General features: G+C 39.3%; 1 protein-coding gene across 3 annotated transcripts in view; it reads right to left on the reverse strand.

The window, feature by feature from the left end:
- Nucleotides 1–16,436, reverse strand: part of atat1 (alpha tubulin acetyltransferase 1) — a 51,306-nt gene extending 34,870 nt beyond the window's left edge. The window contains exons 1-3 of one of the 3 annotated variants that reach the window (XM_061966782.2): nt 15,714–16,436; nt 7,155–7,215; nt 6,989–7,080 (exon numbers count right to left, since the gene is read on the reverse strand). In XM_061966782.2, the coding sequence (XP_061822766.1) occupies nt 6,989–7,080; nt 7,155–7,215; nt 15,714–15,805 (245 nt within the window). In that variant the 5' untranslated portion in view covers nt 15,806–16,436. The remainder of the gene's footprint in view (nt 1–6,988; nt 7,081–7,154; nt 7,216–15,713) is intronic. The other 2 variants (XM_061966783.2, XM_061966784.1) reach the window with 2 other exon arrangements.
- Between the last annotated feature and the right edge of the window lie 1,955 nt (nt 16,437–18,391).

An 18,391-nucleotide genomic window follows, 5' to 3' on the forward strand; every position in this document is an offset into this window, starting at 1 on the left:
CAACCTAAATACACAATAGGCAACATGGAATAAGACATACGAGAGGTGGGAATGATGTGGTCTCGGGACTATTTATATAAGAATAATCCCAAATTTAAACAAGAAAAGACTGTAAAAAATAATGGAGGCTTGCATGAGCACGGACCTTATAATTTACTGAGCGTGCTAAAGGTGAGTTGTTCTTAAATTAAGCTAACAGTTGGAGTTATTTGTCGTGATGGGCAAATGATGTCTTAGTGCATGTGTGGGACACTCACTGGCTGTAATGACATAGCACTGATACTCTGTTGGTGTCAATGAGCCAAACAGAATAAGAAGAATATTTTCCTTATTTGGCAATTTAAGATCAAAACGATCCCACACTTCAGAACGGTTCCTTTTTCTTAGTTACAATTAGATGGCAAAAAAAAACGATATTTCAGTACGAGCGGGTCACTCCTGAATCGAAAGAAGTGCTTCTTGATTAACACGGTTTAGCGCTTCACAGTCAAATGACACAAAGGCTGGATCGGTCACGCATCTTCTTAAAGTGACACACACATTAAGGTATCGAGGGATCCATCATTAGTTATTGCCTAGCCACCAAGAAAGAGACAATGATCAGGGTTAATTGTGTTAAACCTCTTCATTTGTATTCTGCTGAGAATCGGGTGATTCGGCCGTCGTCAGCTTTTTCCACAGACATTAAGACTTTTGGTCGTAATTGTAAACATTTAAGAAGTTTAATTGGAACCACCGTCAGTCTACTCCAAGGCAGCTGTGGATTTATATGTAGCTTACCACCACCACAGCGTGAATGTGGACTGAATAAATGTTTAATTCTCAGTGTAACGCGTGTTGAGTCACTAGAAAATAAGCGCTATATAAATTTAATCCATTATTATTATTATTATCATTCACGATTGTCTGCCCCTACTAGTTTTGGAGCCGATTATGTGTCTGTGAGATTAAATCTTCTCGAGCTTCTGTGACTCAAAACTTGAGAGCTTAGCAAGTGAACTGTTCTTTCTGTCGAGTTTGTGATACAGCTCAGAGAGGAAAGAAGAGTTGATTTATGGGGGGGGCTAATTTAGACAAACACAGTTTGCACAGTGAGTGACATGCCTGTGTGACAAAAAAAGCAAGGTTTATATCATTGGCGCCGTTAGGCCCATTTTAGAGGGTCTAAATATTCTTGAAACCCCCTAAAAAATTGGTGTGATTTTGTTTTATTGTTACAAAAAACTGCAGAAAAATTCAATATAAATATTTAAGAATAGGAGTTCAAATAAATAATAACAAAACCTCTCATTATTCACGATGATTATAAATTATTTGAAGAACCTTTGTCAGTGCGTATTATCCAATCTAATCCGTTCCATCAGTAACGCCTGCATTACTATACTGAACATCCAGTTCACCTTTTTACTGTTACCTTAGCAAAGTCAAGCAAGACAGCAGCAGCACGATCAGAACCAGAATCAGAATAGTTTTTATTGCCATTGTTTGAGAACGGGTTGACAAACTAGGAATTTTTGTTGGTGCAATCGTGCCACATAAAACACATATAACACAGAATAGGTAATAAAATGAGCTGTAACTGAGCTATCAGATATTGTTATTGTTCATGTGCCTGATGGCCGAGGGGAAAAAACTGTTCAGGTGGCGGGAGGTGTGGGTCTGGATGGACCGTAGTCTCCTGCCTGAGGGGAGAGGGGAGAATAGTTTGCTATATATATATATATATATATATATATATATATATATAAGCTAAAGTCTTAACAAGCTGCTCCGCTTCTACTGCCTATGTCTCTGTCAGCACTCCGCAGCACCCAGCATTGTCCCACCCACACAACCATCTGATTGGTTACACACAAAGCGGTAACAGCCAATCAGCAGTGCGTATTCAGAGCGGTAACAGCCAATCAGCAGTGCGTATTCAGAGCGCATGGAGTCAGTGCTCGTCGTGATGAGCATGTAGGTGTTTAGCAGGTGAGCGTACTCTCCCCAAATTATAATAAACACCTCCCAGTCAACTACTAGTAACATCACTATGAGCCCGTTGACGTTCTAGAAATATAAACTGCAGCTCAGCTCGCTCGCAGTCCTGGCTTGAGGTGGAGGCTAATTCGTTTAGCGTAACGTTAGCTCATTTTGCGGTGTGTGTGTGAGTGTGTGTGTGTGTTACGGACAGCAATGCCCTGTCTGTCTGTTATTTCACTTCACCTTTTTCTGTGTTGATTGAGCTGTGTTGAAGCAGCAAAAAATGACATTATGTTAAATGAAGAGTTTCCTGAAGCTGTCTCTGATAGTTGATATAATAATGTAACTGCATCATTAAGCCTACATGAACTCCATGGTGTTCAGGGATGAATAGTCTCTCCTATTGCTATTGTACTATTTTTTCAGCTATAGTTACATTAATCATTAGTAATGGAGCAGTCTAGTTTTGAATGGCAGGGTCCCTGCTATCACATGTTGATAAAAATATACATTTACATAATAAACATCAACTACAGGCTTCCCAAATGCTGTAATAAATTAAACATGATGAGTTGACTTGAAACTGTTTCATGTTGCACTTTTTATATGTCGAAGAAAAGTTTTGTCATTTTATTTAATCTGAGCAACAACTTCAGGCAGTTTAATGTTGATTAACGTGGACCCCGACTTAAACAAGTTGAAAAACTTATTCGGGTGTTACCATTTAGTGGTCAATTGTACGGAATATGCACTGTATTGTGCAATCTAAAATAAAAGTCTCAATCAATCAATCAATCAATCAATCAATAAAAAAAAGCACTTTATTGTAGAAAGGTTTAGTTAAGAAACCATTCTGAGCCATATCTTATTTAGTTTTTATTTTATATATGTTGACCACATTAACCCTGGCAATGGACCCTGTGTGTATATGTATGTTATGCCATTGTTTACCAATTTGGTAAATAAATAACCAAAAAATGTATATTTTGTTGTTTTCTTACTGTACCGAAAATGAACCGAACCGTGACCTCTAAACCGAGGTACGTACCGAACCGAAATTTTTGTGTACCGTTACACCCCTAATATATATATATATATATATATATATATATATATATATATATATATATATATATATATATATATTAATCGTCTCAGTATTGCCGCATTTGTTGGAATTTCAAGGATTCTGTGCAATCAAGTCAACATTTTCTGAATCGCGGAGAAGATTATGCAAGAAGATGTGTCCCACAGTTTAGAGGACATTTGCCTTGATGTCTGCTCTGAAGAGCGTGTCGGCGATCAATGATGAAACATTGATTGATGTGAGTTCCTAAAACATTATTTGTTTTGTGAATAATGACGATGCTTATGATAAGCGTCACCATTATTCGCCATTATGCGACTGGAGCGCGGGACAGTTCACACTGAAGTTGCATGATAACACTATCTGATTGATTTGTAATATAAAACTCATAATAATAATGTCTATAATATTGCTGACAGAAAAATAACTTCCATACTGTATGATAAGCAAAGCACACTATACTACAGCTTTGCAGTATAGGTGTGCTACTTAAACTTAAAGAATAGCCTAAGTGTTATTTTGGAGTAGTGTTTTGGGGGCTCTGAAGACAAGATGCACTGACAGACTTATAGTCAAAAAGGTAGCGTTCTATGGGTGTTTTTTTTTCTTCACTTTTATCGTTTTCACCATGAATGGCAAGTTATTGTTATAGTCCATAACACCCATCCCTACACCTGTGGTGTAAATCCCTTAAATTACCATTACAGTAATAACGGGAGACTAACAATATTGCTTTTCAACCATTCCAAATTATTCAGTCTTTGCTGTGTAATTCTAATACAGTAACAACAAATTGTAAGCAAAAAAAAAATCTTGCAAGTGCAAAAATCTAAATTAAAGAGGTTGTGCACAAACAACATATCTTTGGGTGGAAATCCAGCCTCTGTTTTCCAGGCAAGAAAGTTTCTTTACACCAGAACCTCTTCTGTTTTCAGGTCAACTCTGTAGTGCTGTGCAAGTTTGTTTACATTGCTATCATCTGTGCAACGTTTCCCTGTTTGCCAAGTTGCCTGGTAGCTTTTCCAAGCAACAACACTGTCCTTATGTTTTGGGCCATCTAATGCTTACTAAAGCTTTCTTACATTTCCCTTTAACCATTTAGATGTATTCAGCGTTTGGTGTGTACTTATAATACAGTGCCAAAAAGTTGTGAGTGAAAAGAGCTTGCAAATGCAACATTTCTTTGCCCACTTGCATCACAGGAACCTGCTAGGGCCTAAGCCCCCCCTGTTCTTTAAACCTAGTGACGCCCCTGGTCCCGATACAACTATTTTACCTGGAATACGATGCCGATATGTAGCCTTGAGTATAGGCAAATATTGAGCCGATATAATATCAGCACAAATCATATATACATGTATTATTTCGTAATGTGAAAGTTGGAAAAGGCTTGATCAGGTGAAATTACTCAGAAAATCATGGTAGGTATGAAAAACATCTAACTTATTTTCTTATCAACGGTTTGAAATGGCCTTATGCAGTCTTTAGGTTGACATGGAGTGGTAATCGTTTTTGGTGATACCTATAGGGGACAAAATAAATCATTATACTGAGCTCATGATACTGGAAAATAAATGATGTGGACACGTTTGTTACTGGATACTTTCTAATACGGTTCTGCTTTGGAGACTTTGTATCTGTAGGTTAAATGCAACTATAATTATTTGATACTTGTTTTTATTGACAAACATGGTATTTTAGTATGTAATATTGTTAAATTAAAGGTGCTCTTTGCAACTTCCTCACAGTAACATCTTTCAAAGCAAAAAATATAACAAGAACACCACTGGCTAGCTTGCGTTACCATCAGTGGTTTAACAGAACACATTTGTTTGAAAATTGTACCGGTATGTATTTTTCACAATCACGTTTATGTAATAAAATGTATTACTGCTCACTCACCCTGTCAGGTCAACACATACGCACAGGGAGCGCGTGCACACATACAAAAGTGGTCCAAGAGAAACAATGAACAAATTGCAGTCAAGTTGTTGTTATGATATAATATACATTCAAAGACAGCTAACGCTAGCTGTCCAAATTGCTATTATTAGCTAACAACACCTCAAGCTAATACGCGTATATTTGTTACGCACGTATGTAATTATGTCATACGCGAACCTCGTATTCTATTTCTCTCTATTCTCTCTCACTCTATTTCTTAGGAATCAAGCTATATATTTCTTCATTTGTTACATATAGTTTATTATTTGCACACTATTGACTAGTGATGCACAAAAAAATCAGCTGCCGAAAAAAAAGACTTACCATTGAAACAATGCTACCGAAACCAGCTGTTGTGATGACGTAAGCAATGCACGCAATTGTCTGGAGCGGAGGTAGCATGTCTGCGATGTGGACGTGTTTTAATATAGCCGTGATATACCCGCGGACAGCGATCTACAAAATGTGCAGTGTGCAAATGTTAAGAGGACAGTAAAAACTTTCAAGGAGAGAAAGTCTCCAATAACGCCAGAAATAGATGCTGAATTTGTTGCTCGTCTTCTTTGATTTAGAAACTAAAAGGATTGGAGAAGTCTCTAGAAATTCTCAACACAGTGCAGCAACAATTGAAAAACAGAGCAAATCATATAATATACAAAAAATATGTTAATACTAATTAATAATAACAGTTTGTTTTTTTAAATGTATGTGGAAAACATTTTTTTTCCCTTTTTAAATAAAATGTATGCATCATCGCAGATTATGCAAATTATATGATGTCATGTTGACCAGTGGTCCCCAACCTTTTTGTATCTGCGGACCGTTCAACGCTTGAAAATATGTCCCACGGACCGGGGGGCCAAGGGGGGTGGGTGGGGGTATGGTATTTATTTATTTATTTATTTTTGGTCATAAAAAAATACAATCATGCGTGCTTACGGACTGTATCCCTGCAGACTGTATTGATCTATATTGATATATAATGTAGGAACCAGAAATATTAATAACAAAAAGAAACAACCCTTTTGTGCGAATGAGTGTGAATGGGGGAGGTAGGTTTTTTGGGTTGGTGCACTAATTGTAAGTGTATCTTGTGTTTTTTATGTTGATTTAATAAAAAAAAATATATATATTTTTTATTTTTTTAAATTTCTTGTGCGGCCCGGTACCAATCGATCCACGGCCCGGTGGTTGGGGACAACTGATGTTGACCACACCCTTAGCCACGCCTCCACCGCCACAGGTATGTTGGCAATTTGGGGGATACCCTGGGCGCAAACTTTCCTATGTATTCTATGTAGTATATCCCGACTTCTTACGGCTTCTAGGACGTATAGTACAAAATATGTGCACGCGTATTAGTTGTGGTTGTTGTTAGCTAATTATAGCGATTTGGACCGTTAGCGTTAGCGGTCATTGAATGTCATAACAATATGTATAATACATAATACATAACAATATCATAACAACATGACTGCAAATTGTTCGCTGCTACTCTTGGATAGCTTTTGTATGTGTGCAGGCGCTTCCTTCGTGTACATGTTGAAAAGACAGGGTGAGTGACCACCATAAACACCAATCATTTATTTCGGGCAAACAAAAATGTTTATTACACAAATTTAGTAAGTGTAAAAAATAAAGACAATTTTAAAACAAATGTGTTTTGTTAAACCGCTAATAGTAACATAACCTAGCCATGGAACTGTGAACTAAGTTGCATAAATACTTTTGTGCTTTTTGGTGGACATTTAGCTATTAACTGTGTGTATAGCGTTGCACAACTAAACAAACACTCTGCAGAACTGCTTGTGTTGAAGCTAATATCGGAAAGTTTAGATGCAAGCTGATGCTTGTTTTGTTGCTGATATTGAACGGATATTCAGTATCAATTTTTGATCGGTACAACCCCGCAGCTCACCTCACCTACAGTACACCAAGCCCACTGACAAACAAGCAGATAGATGTACAGTAAATATGAATTAACTGAAATCTTACCCATTGCTTTCTCCATCCTTCATCAAGTAGAGTTGATGCTGCTGGGACTGCAACTTGATAGTACTTGTTACAGGTGTTGTTAGCATTTGGGCCTGCAAACAATACATAGTAATGACAAAAAAAAACTCTCTACTTAATATTTCACACAGTAAACTTCAAGGCTAACCTTTGCGGAGGCTTTTCCAAGTTCGTCGATAACAGCAACAAGTTGGGACTGATGATTTGGCCTACAGAGACACACATCACAATTGGTATAATTCATTAAGCAGAGAAATGTGCCGTCGTACAAGTTATAGTAATAATAATTTCGAAAATCCTCGAAAAAATTGTCGCACAGCAGCTAAATGAACACTTAGTGTCTAACAATCTCTGTGAACCTTTTCAATCCGGTTTCAGGGCAAATCACTCTACGGAGACAGCCCTCGCAAAAATGACTAATGATCTACTGCTAACGATGGATTCTGATGCGTCATCTATGTTGCTGCTTCTTGATCTTAGCGCTGCTTTCGATACCGTCGATCATAATATTTTATTAGAGCGTATCAAAACACGTATTGGTATGTCAGACTTAGCCTTGTCGTGGTTTAACTCTTATCTTACTGACAGGATGCAATGCGTCTCCCATAATAATGTGACCTCTGACTATGTTAAGGTAACGTGCGGAGTTCCTCAGGGTTCGGTTCTTGGCCCTGCACTCTTTAGTATTTACATGCTGCCGCTAGGCGACATCATACGCAAATACGGTGTTAGCTTTCATTGCTATGCTGATGACACCCAACTCTACATGCCCCTAAAGCTGACCAACACGCCGGATTGTAGTCAGCTGGAGGCGTGTCTTAATGAAATTAAACATTGGATGTCCGCTAACTTCTTGCAACTCAACGCCAAGAAAACGGAAATGCTGATTATCGGTCCTGCTAAACACCGACATTTATTTAATAATACCACCTTAACATTTGACAACCAAACAATTACACAAGGCGAATCAGTAAAGAATCTGGGTATTATCTTCGACCCAACTCTCTCGTTTGAATCACACATTAAGAGTGTTACTAAAACGGCCTTCTTTCATCTCCGTAATATCGCTAAAATTCGTTCTATTTTATCCACTAGCGACGCCGAGATCATTATTCATGCGTTCGTTACGTCTCGTCTCGACTACTGTAACGTATTATTTTCGGGTCTCCCTATGTCTAGCATTAAAAAATTACAGTTGGTACAAAATGCGGCTGCTAGACTTTTGACAAGAACAAGAAAGTTTGATCATATTACGCCTATACTGGCTCACCTGCACTGGCTTCCTGTGCACTTAAGAAGTGACTTTAAGGTTTTACTACTTACGTATAAAATACTACACGGTCTAGCTCCGTCCTATCTTGTCGATTGTATTGTACCATATGTCCCGGCAAGAAATCTGCGTTCAAAGAACTCCGGCTTATTAGTGATTCCCAGAGCCCAAAAAAAGTCTGCGGGCTATAGAGCGTTTTCTATTCGGGCTCCAGTACTATGGAATGCCCTCCCGGTAACAATTAGAGATGCTACCTCAGTAGAAGCATTTAAGTCCCATCTTAAAACTCATTTGTATACTCTAGCCTTTAAATAGCCCCCCTGTTGGACCAGTTGATCTGCCGTTTCTTTTCTTTTCTCCTCTGCTCCCCTTTTCCTTGAGGGGGGGGGGGCACAGGTCCGGTGGCCATGGATGAAGTGCTGGCTGTCCAGAGTCGGGACCCGGGGTGGACCGCTCGCCTGTGCATCGGCTGGGAACATCTCTACGCTGCTGACCCGTCTCCGCTCGGGATGGTGTCCTGCTGGCCCCACTATGGACTGGACTCTTACTATTATGTTGGATCGACTATGGACTGGACTCTCACAATATTATGTCAGACCCACTCGACATCCATTGCTTTCGGTCTCCCCTAGAGGGGGGGGGGTTACCCACATATGCGGTCCTCTCCAAGGTTTCTCATAGTCATTCACATCGACGTCCCACTGGGGTGAGTTTTTCCTTGCCCGTATGTGGGCTTTGTACCGAGGATGTCGTTGTGGCTTGTGCAGCCCTTTGAGACACTTGTGATTTAGGGCTATATAAATAAAGATTGATTGATTGATTGAATAATAATAATAATTAATTAGATTTTATATCGCGCTTTTCTATTATTAGATACTCAAAGCGCTCACAGGGAAGTGGGAACCCATCAGTAGTACATAGTAGTACTAATAGTAACTGTTACAAATATACAACAGGATGGAAGCTAATCTCCATCCAAATAAATCGCTGACTTGCTCATGTCGTGCCTACAAAATGTTTGATAAGGCTGCAAAAGTGATGTGTTGCTGTGACTGTTTAAAAACAAACTTTTCACTCAGTGGAATTGTTTTACATTGATTGAGAACATCTCAATGATGTTTAGATTGTTGTATATGGGCTTGCCATTCTTACTTGACAAAATTAAGTTTGATAAAGGAAACTGCCTCTTCTTGTGGGTGTTCTTCTCAGTGACTGAAACATATTTATTCAATATTTGTAGCAACTTTTTTCAAGGCAATGAGAGGCAGAGAAAACGTTTTAAGTAATCTACTGCCATAATGTTGTCTACTACTTTATCATTGACTAACCAAATACACACTTACTTTTAGTCCATTTTATTAATTCACCTTTGAATACGAACTGATGTTTTGGTCGAAAATTTGGCTGATTGATACAATTCTACCTAACCCTAACGGAGATTTGTCTAGGCATCATCTTCAAGAATGTTCTGCCACTTATTAAAAATGAGGTAGGTTTTATTCAATTGATAAAATATCGACTTACTGTACACTCTGTAACATGTTTGATAACTTGCTCACAAAAACAAATATATATTAAACCATTTGTTTACCTAATCAAAATCAAGAATGTTATGTCTACCACCTATACAAGAGGTATGTTTTCATTTTAGCCATTCAATTGAACAATATTAACTTACTTTACTTTAGACTCTGTAACATGTTGGTTGGTTACTTTAAGTTTTTTTGGAACATGTATATAGTTACAACATGATTAATTATATATTTTACATATTTTAATTTTCATGCCCGTAAATAAGTAGAAAGAAGCTTATTATTCTACTAATTCCACATTATAGCAATTACTAACACATATGTTCACTTGCTGTTCACATGTGTTACAAATACATCCATCCATCTTCTACCGCTTATTCCCTTCGGGTTCGCGGGGGGTGCTGGAGCCTATCTCAGCTACAATCGGGCGGAAGGCGGTGTACACCCTGGACAAGTCGCCACCTCATCACAGGGCCAACACAGATAGACAGACAACATTCACACTCACATTCACACACTAGGGCCGATTTAGTGTTGCCAATCAACCTATCCCCAGGTGCATGTTTTTGGAGGTGGGAGGAAGCCGGAGTACCCGGAGGGAACCCACGCAGTCACAAGGAGAACATGCAAACTCCACACAGAAAGATCCCGAGCCCGGGATTGAACCCAGGACTACTCAGGACCTTCGTATTGTGAGGCAGACGCACTAACCCCTCTGCCACCGTGCTGCCCTGTTACAAATACAGTGCATTCTAAATGTAACAATTCTCTTCATAAATAGTTAAGTCAATTATGATTCACTTAATGAGATGAATAATATCTTATTTTGAATAAGTTTAAGACATCTGTCATAACGCTTCCTCCTTGTACTTTGTAAACACTTGCAGGTTGAACAGATTCTTAAAATGGATCATATTAACAAATATATAACATAATCATACAACAAAATCCTAATCTACGATTTGACTCCGTCGAATGGCCTTGATGCAACAACAGGAGTAGGCTGTTCTGAAAACATCCCCCCGAGGACTCCTCAATGATGGACGCTTTTGACCTCCCTCCCTCTTCAACGACACCTGGAGTCGAACTTTTGCTTGCATACAGAACGGCCCCAGGCCTATGGACACTACATCAACACACCCAAGACAATGGGCATATACACCCCACCCTCCACCACCGCTTGATTCCCCTTCAGGGTGATGGACGGCTGGCAGTGCTTTATAGCAGCAGTCGACCTCCTGGGCTCCAACCCCCCCCCCCCCCCCCCCCCGCCCCCGTTTTGCGAGTTGTTGTGATTATATGTAACATGTTTATGTGTGCATGGCATGGAGGTTTTTTCCCACTCCAGACTAGGCCCCCTTAGGAGCCCAGTCTAGATTGTATTTTTTTACTCATAATTTTCCCCAGCGTTTTACCTTTTTCCCATCTTTTACGGGGCCCTTGTGGCGACCCATCAGCGTTCCTGTTCTGTAACCCTGTACACTGTTTGTTTGTCTAATATTGAATGGGTTTGTGCTAAAAACAAAGTTTCGTTGTACTTGTGCAATGACAATAAAGTCCTATCCTATCCTATCGTATTACTACATTGTTTGACTTATTTGCTTAAACCGTTCCACATTTTAATTCTGCGTACTGATATAATAAAGGTTTTAAGTGTTGTACGTGCATACAAAATGTTTAAGTTAGATTTTTTTCTAAGGTTATACTTCTCCTCTTTTATTGGGAATAATTGTTGCACATTCTTGGGTATCAGGTTACCCATGATGCTTTGTGTTTCCCCCATAAATAAATGCTACAACACTCCTGCCAGACATGGTCCTGTGGTCTCCAACAGCAAAGCTGGCTTATGTCGTGGAGCTGACAGTACCATGGGAAGAAGGGGTTGAAGAGGTTTAAGAGAGAAAAAAAAACCCAAATATTCTGACTTGCCAGCTGAAGCATCCCAAAACGGCTGGAAGACCAGCATTTTCCCAGTAGAGGTGGGATGCAGGGGATTTATTGCCACATCTAGCATCAGTCTGTTGAGAAAAATGGGGGTGAAGGGACGCTCCCTCCAACAGGCTATCAAGTCCATGTCAAATGCTGCCGAAAAAGCCAGCAAGTGGCTCTGGACTAAGCGCAAGGACCCCAACTGGGCAGTAAAATAAGAAACAATGGTATGCGGTCAGGCTTAGGCCTGACTCAGGGAAAAGGATGTCCCTGCCATGCAGAGTCCGACAGGATATGGAGGGTATGGCATGGAGGGGGGTGTACCTGGGACGCTAGGTACACCGTTGAGCCGTCTGGAGACGTCGTGGGCTTCAATCAACTAAACATCGATGAAGCAGGGTGCCCACCCGAAGACCTCAATGACATACTTACCCTCCCTTTCACCGCTCCACACCGACTGCTACCGTCAAGATTGTTCCTACTTACCAAAGGGATTGAAACATCTAGTTCTATTTGCTTTACTGTGCATAATTTTAGCTGTTTGCAAATGCACTAAATCGTTGAATTTCAATATTTCAACAATTTAATATTTAATAAATGAAGGGTTTGTATGTTCTCTATAACCAACATTATGAATTATTCTAACTGATCTTTTTGGGAACACAATTCGCTAATGTAATGCGCTTTTGTAGTTATTTCCCCAAATTTCTACAGAATAACTCAGATATGGTAACACTAGCAAACAGTAGAGAATATGAAGTGATTTTTGGTCTAGAACATATTTTGTTTAATTGATTATAGAAATACTTCTTGCCACCTTATGTTGTACATTTTTGTATATGAGATATCTTGTTCATTTTATCATCACACCCAAAAATCTGATTTATTTTACACTTTCAATTTCTACGCCGTCTATTTGTATTGGACTTTCTTTGCTAGTCCAATACAGCGAATAGCATTATTTGAGTTTTACTGAGATTCAAAGATGGTCTGTTTTTGTCAAACCATCTCTTTAATTTGTTCATGTTTGTTAACTTGTTTACAAAAAAAATATTTTTGCCTAATCATAATCAAAATTCAAGAATGATCTGTATCCATCCATAAATGTCATCCACACTTCAGACTGTGAACGTGTTTAACTTGTTTGCAAAAACTTTTTTTTCATTTTGCCTAAACCAGGGGTGTTAAACGTACGGCCGGAGGGCCGGATCAGGCCCGCGAACAGGTTTTATCTGGCCCGCGGGATGAGTTTGCCAAGTATAAAAATTACCCTGAAATTTTTTAAGGAAAAAAAAAACAGTTGCTCTAAATGTGTCTACTGGATGTCGCAATAGCAATTCTTTGTATCTTTGTAGATGATGCTACATATGTACAAAAATAAACCACATGATGTTAGTACATCAGTCGAGGAAAATGATCAAACTACATAAACAACATATTGTAATTTGATTATGATATAATTGTTTTATCTTGATAGATTGAAATTTAACACCAATGAGTTGACAGATGAACATCATCACATTATGTATTCAGAAAATATAAATAATGACAAATAAAGTATATATTGGGGCGGCATGGCATAGTGGGTAGAGCGGCCGTGCCAGAAACCTGAGGGTTGCAGGTTTGCTCCCCGCCTCTTGACATCCAAATCGCTGCCATTGTGTCCTTGGGCACAACGATCCTTCACCCTTGGCCCCAGTACCGCTCACATTGGTGGATGAATGATGGGTGGTGGTCGGAGGGGCTGTAGGCGCAAACTGGCAGACCACCGCTTCCGTCAGTCTACCCCAGGGCAGCTGTGGCTATGAAAGTAGCTTACCACCACCAGGTGTGAATGCACACTTGCCAAACCTCCCAAATTTTCAGGGAGACTCACGAATTTCAGTGCCTCTCCCGAAAATCTCCCGGGACAACCATTCTCCCGAATTTCTCCCGATTTTCAACCGGACTTAAGGCACGCCCCCTCCAGGTCCGTGTGGACAGCCTGTCGTCACGTCCGCTTGGCCAACCAAAAGTAACCACAGAACACTAGTGTTCTGTGGTTACTTTTTGGTTGGCCAACGGTTTGCGTTGTATTGCGCACACTGACGGCAAGTGTTCTGAAGTATGAAGTAAAGAGACGTAACTTCGTCACCTCGCCTGGTTATTGACTCCAACCCAGAATATTACACTGCCCATACCTACGCTCCTTCTAAGGCTGTGCTACTGGCTGCCAAGCATTGCACTTTCAAATACAACAATGAGTAGAGAGGAGTGTTATGTGTGTATATGTGTAAATAAATGAATACTGAAATTCAAGTATTTATTTTATTTATATGTATTTTTATATATAATAAAATACATATATACAGTATATATATATAGCTAGAATTCACTGAAAGTATTTATTTTATATATATATATATATATATATACACAGGTAAAAGCCAGTAAATTAGAATATTTTGAAAAACTTGATTTATTTCAGTAATTGCATTCAAAAGGTGTAACTTGTACATTATATTTATTCATAGCACACAGACTGATGCATTCAAATGTTTATTTCATTTAATTTTGATGATTTGAAGTGGCAACAAATGAAAATCCAAAATTCCGTGTGTCACAAAATTAGAATATTACTTAAGGCTAATACAAAAAAGGGATTTTTAGAAATGTTGGCCAACTGAAAAGTATGAAAATGAAAAATATGAGCATGTACAATACTCAATACTTGGTTGGAGCTCCTTTTGCCTCAATTACTGCGTTAATGCGGCGTGGCATGGAGTCGATGAGTTTCTGGCACTGCTCAGGTGTTATGAGAGCCCAGGTTGCTCTGATAGTGGCCTTCAACTCTTCTGCGTTTTTGGGTCTGGCATTCTGCATCTTCCTTTTCACAATACCCCACAGATTTTCTATGGGGCTAAGGTCAGGGGAGTTGGCGGGCCAATTTAGAACAGAAATACCATGGTCCGTAAACCAGGCACGGGTAGATTTTGCGCTGTGTGCAGGCGCCAAGTCCTGTTGGAACTTGAAATCTCCATCTCCATAGAGCAGGTCAGCAGCAGGAAGCATGAAGTGCTCTAAAACTTGCTGGTAGACGGCTGCGTTGACCCTGGATCTCAGGAAACAGAGTGGACCGACACCAGCTGGACTGCTGCTGAGTGGTCCAAAGTCATGTTTTCTGACGAAAGCAAATTTTGCATTTCCTTTGGAAATCGAGGTCCCAGAGTCTGGAGGAAGACAGGAGAGGCACAGGATCCACGTTGCCTGAAGTCTAGTGTAAAGTTTCCACCATCAGTGATGGTTTGGGGTGCCATGTCATCTCCCGAATTTGGAGGTCCCAAGGTTGGCAAGTATGTGTGAATGAATGATGGGTTCTCACTTCTCTGTGAAGCGCTTTGAGTGTCTAGAAAAGCGCTATATAAATCTAATCCATTATTATTATTATTATTATTATTATATACTATTAACTGCAACAGGTAATTGTAAAAAAAAACAAACAAACCCAACAACATTAAGATTTGTACAACTTTAGGATGTGCCTGTTCTATTTTTAAACAAAGAAAACAATCTGAAGTTGTCTTTATTTTTAAGTTATTGTGTCGTGATTTTACCAGTCAGGCCCATTTGGGAGTAGATTTTTCTCCATGTGGCCCCCGATCTAAAATGAGTTTGAAACCAATAATAGTCACATACAAACAAAAGGTAACAGTATTTGTGATACAACCCTTGTGTTTTATTCGGTATAGTATTGCCCACCTTGCCTGAATTTTTAGTATAGTACATGTAAACGAATGGATGGACACGTTTCGATAGTTTTAAATACTTTTAAAAAAAAATCCCAAAATATATAAATGCATGAAAACAAGAATATGCAAACAAAGTAAGTGATTCAGCTGAATATTTGAGTAGAACATGGAGATGCTCACACTAACAGTACTGAATGTTTACATGACGTGACTATGGTCACCAACAACACAGAGAACTGTGGCATTACCTTCTCGGAGTAAGACGACCTCCACCAAGGGTCTGGTCCAAGATGGTTACCCTCTCGGAAAATAGCTGGTTTATATCAAAAGGAAACTCCATAGTATGTCCTTAGTGGAGAGGATGATGCACACCCAGCCCGGGCAGCAGGTGCCTCCCTTGTTAGCTTGCTAGCTAGCTGACAAAGCTATACCGGCGTTTTTGGCTGAGCAAGCAGACTCGTCAGAAATGTAACAAAAGCTAGTTAGTTGCTCCAAGCCTCACACTCCTCTTCACTTCACAGGCAAAACATGAATATAACTGTCGGTGAGACACGTAGATAACTGTCGGTGATACGCAAGAGCTGCCGTTTAATCAATTTAAAGTCGGGGCACTTCCATTGTGCGGTAGTGGTACAGTCGCTTCAAATAGCATTTACCGTAATGCCGGGCAATGCAGCGACTGCTAATAAAATTACCGGGTTCATATGAAATCGGTTCACCTGTCATTTGTAGATCAAATGTTAAAAGGTCTTCGAATCCTTACATCATCAGTGTGTGTTTGAGAAAATACAAACGAAAAGTTTTTAAACTTTGATACGATGGCGGCTTTTATGACGTAAAACGGTAAATGCGCACTGGCATCACTTTTAGTTTAGCAATAAATTATAATATAAGGTCCTTGTTAAGGTGTTTGAGCTTCGTGGAGTTCTTTTCTGCGTGCACATGAATGACACTTTCATCGAGTCTGTTCAACGACTTCTCACACGAGGATAACTTTATTTCTTCTTCTTCTTGAACATACAACTGCTGCGGTGCTAACCAGCACCAGAGCGCCCCAAGTGGGGAACATGCGCTATAACATCCAACCACTACAACAGTACTACACAGAGTAAGAGCGCAGATCAATCTTAACACCCCCACTCGCTATTAGCACTGTGTTAAACTAATTTGTAAACAACATTTCAAGAACATCTTCTATCATCCTGTTTTGTTAAGATCCCTGTTCTGATGTACCTTTTAGGTATCTGAATACATGTTTCACTGTATTCCAATTATGTTCCATAGTAGGTTCATTAAAGTGTTGAGATAGTTTACTCACAACAAAGCTTATGTCAGGTCGAGTGCATGTTGATAAGTAAATTAAACTTCCCACTGCTTCTCTGTACTGTCTTGGTTGTTTAAACTTGTCAGCATTTTCTGCGTAATCAAGTTTTGGTTCACAAGGAGTTTCTCTGTTTACAATTTTCCATATCAAACCTTTGTAAAACCTTTTTCACATATCTCTCTTGTGACATTTTGACTAGTCCATTTGTTTGTTCAAAGTCTATTCCTAAGAAATGTTTTAGGATTCCCAAATCCTTCATTTTGAATCTCTGAGTTAACATTCTTTTTGCATCCTGCATTGATTTTTCACTTGAAGCAGCTAAAATAAGGTCATCTACCCAAATAATAAGTATTACCTTTTGACCATATTTTTCTCTTGTGTACACACAATGATCTGCTTCATTTTGCACAAAGTCATTTTCACATAAATGGGTGTGTAACACTGTATTCCAGTTTCTGCCCGACTGTTTGAGTCCATACAATGATTTGTTCAGTTTACATACCAGTTTTTCACCAGTGTTAGAGTTTTTCTCGTATCCTTGTGGTTGTTCTAAATAGATTTCACAGTCTATGGGTGCGTGCAGATACGCGGTCTTCACGTCCATCTGATGTAAGATTAAGTCCTCCTGTGCCGCCTTCTGCATGAGAATTCTTACACTTAACATGTCAGCTGTCGGTGAAAACGTCTCTTCGTAATCAGTTCCTACTTTCTGGTCGTATCCTTTGGCAACAAATCTCGCCTTATATTTATTAGATCCATCTGTGTCTGTTTTGAGTGCATAAACCCACTTTGCTTTTAAAGCTCGCTTACCTGGTGGTAAGTCAGTCAACTGGAATGTGTCATTTTCCACTAGTGAGTTCATCTCCTTATCCATGGCGTTTTTCCAGTGCATTGACTTGGATGATAACACGGCTTCCTGATAAGTTTCTGGAATGTCACAAACTGCTCGATAACAGAAATCAACGCATGTTTGTAATCTGTCCAATGAATCATCAGTCTCAAAATCTTGTAAATAAGCTGGCTTTTGTTTTATCCTGAATGGATTCTTTCTGATTTCTGTTTCGGCATTTGCCGCTGACTGTTCCACATCTTCCTGCTCATTTAAATCCTCAGTTCTCTTTTCAGGTTGAACTCTGTCCTCATCCTTCTGGTCACTGTCACAGACTGCATTGTCTCTGTTGCCAATGTCATGTCCTGCGTATGGCTCCAAAGTTTGTGTCTCTCTCTCTCTACACTTGTTTTGGTTGCGAATCTCACCAATCTGATCTTTTGGACCTTTTCCATTTCTGGATAATATACAAGGAAGGCTGGGCTGTTTTTATCATATCCTATGAAAATGCCCTGCTCACTTTTGGAGTCTAGTTTTCCTTTTTCTTGTTTGTAACTAAAACATGTAGACCCAAACTTTTGCATTTGTGACACATTTGGTACTTTTCCTGTAAGTAACTCATATGCTGTTTTCTTTGTCCGTCTATTGTAACACCTGTTTCTAACATGAGCTGCTGTTTGAATGGCATAGTTCCACAAATAGTTTGGTAGTTTGCTTTCTATCAGTAAGCATCTAGCCATGTCAAACAGTGTTCGCCATTCTCTCTCTGCTGT

Source organism: Nerophis lumbriciformis, linkage group LG11, assembly GCF_033978685.3.
Source record: "Nerophis lumbriciformis linkage group LG11, RoL_Nlum_v2.1, whole genome shotgun sequence".
NCBI classification, from domain to species: Eukaryota; Metazoa; Chordata; class Actinopteri; order Syngnathiformes; family Syngnathidae; genus Nerophis; species Nerophis lumbriciformis.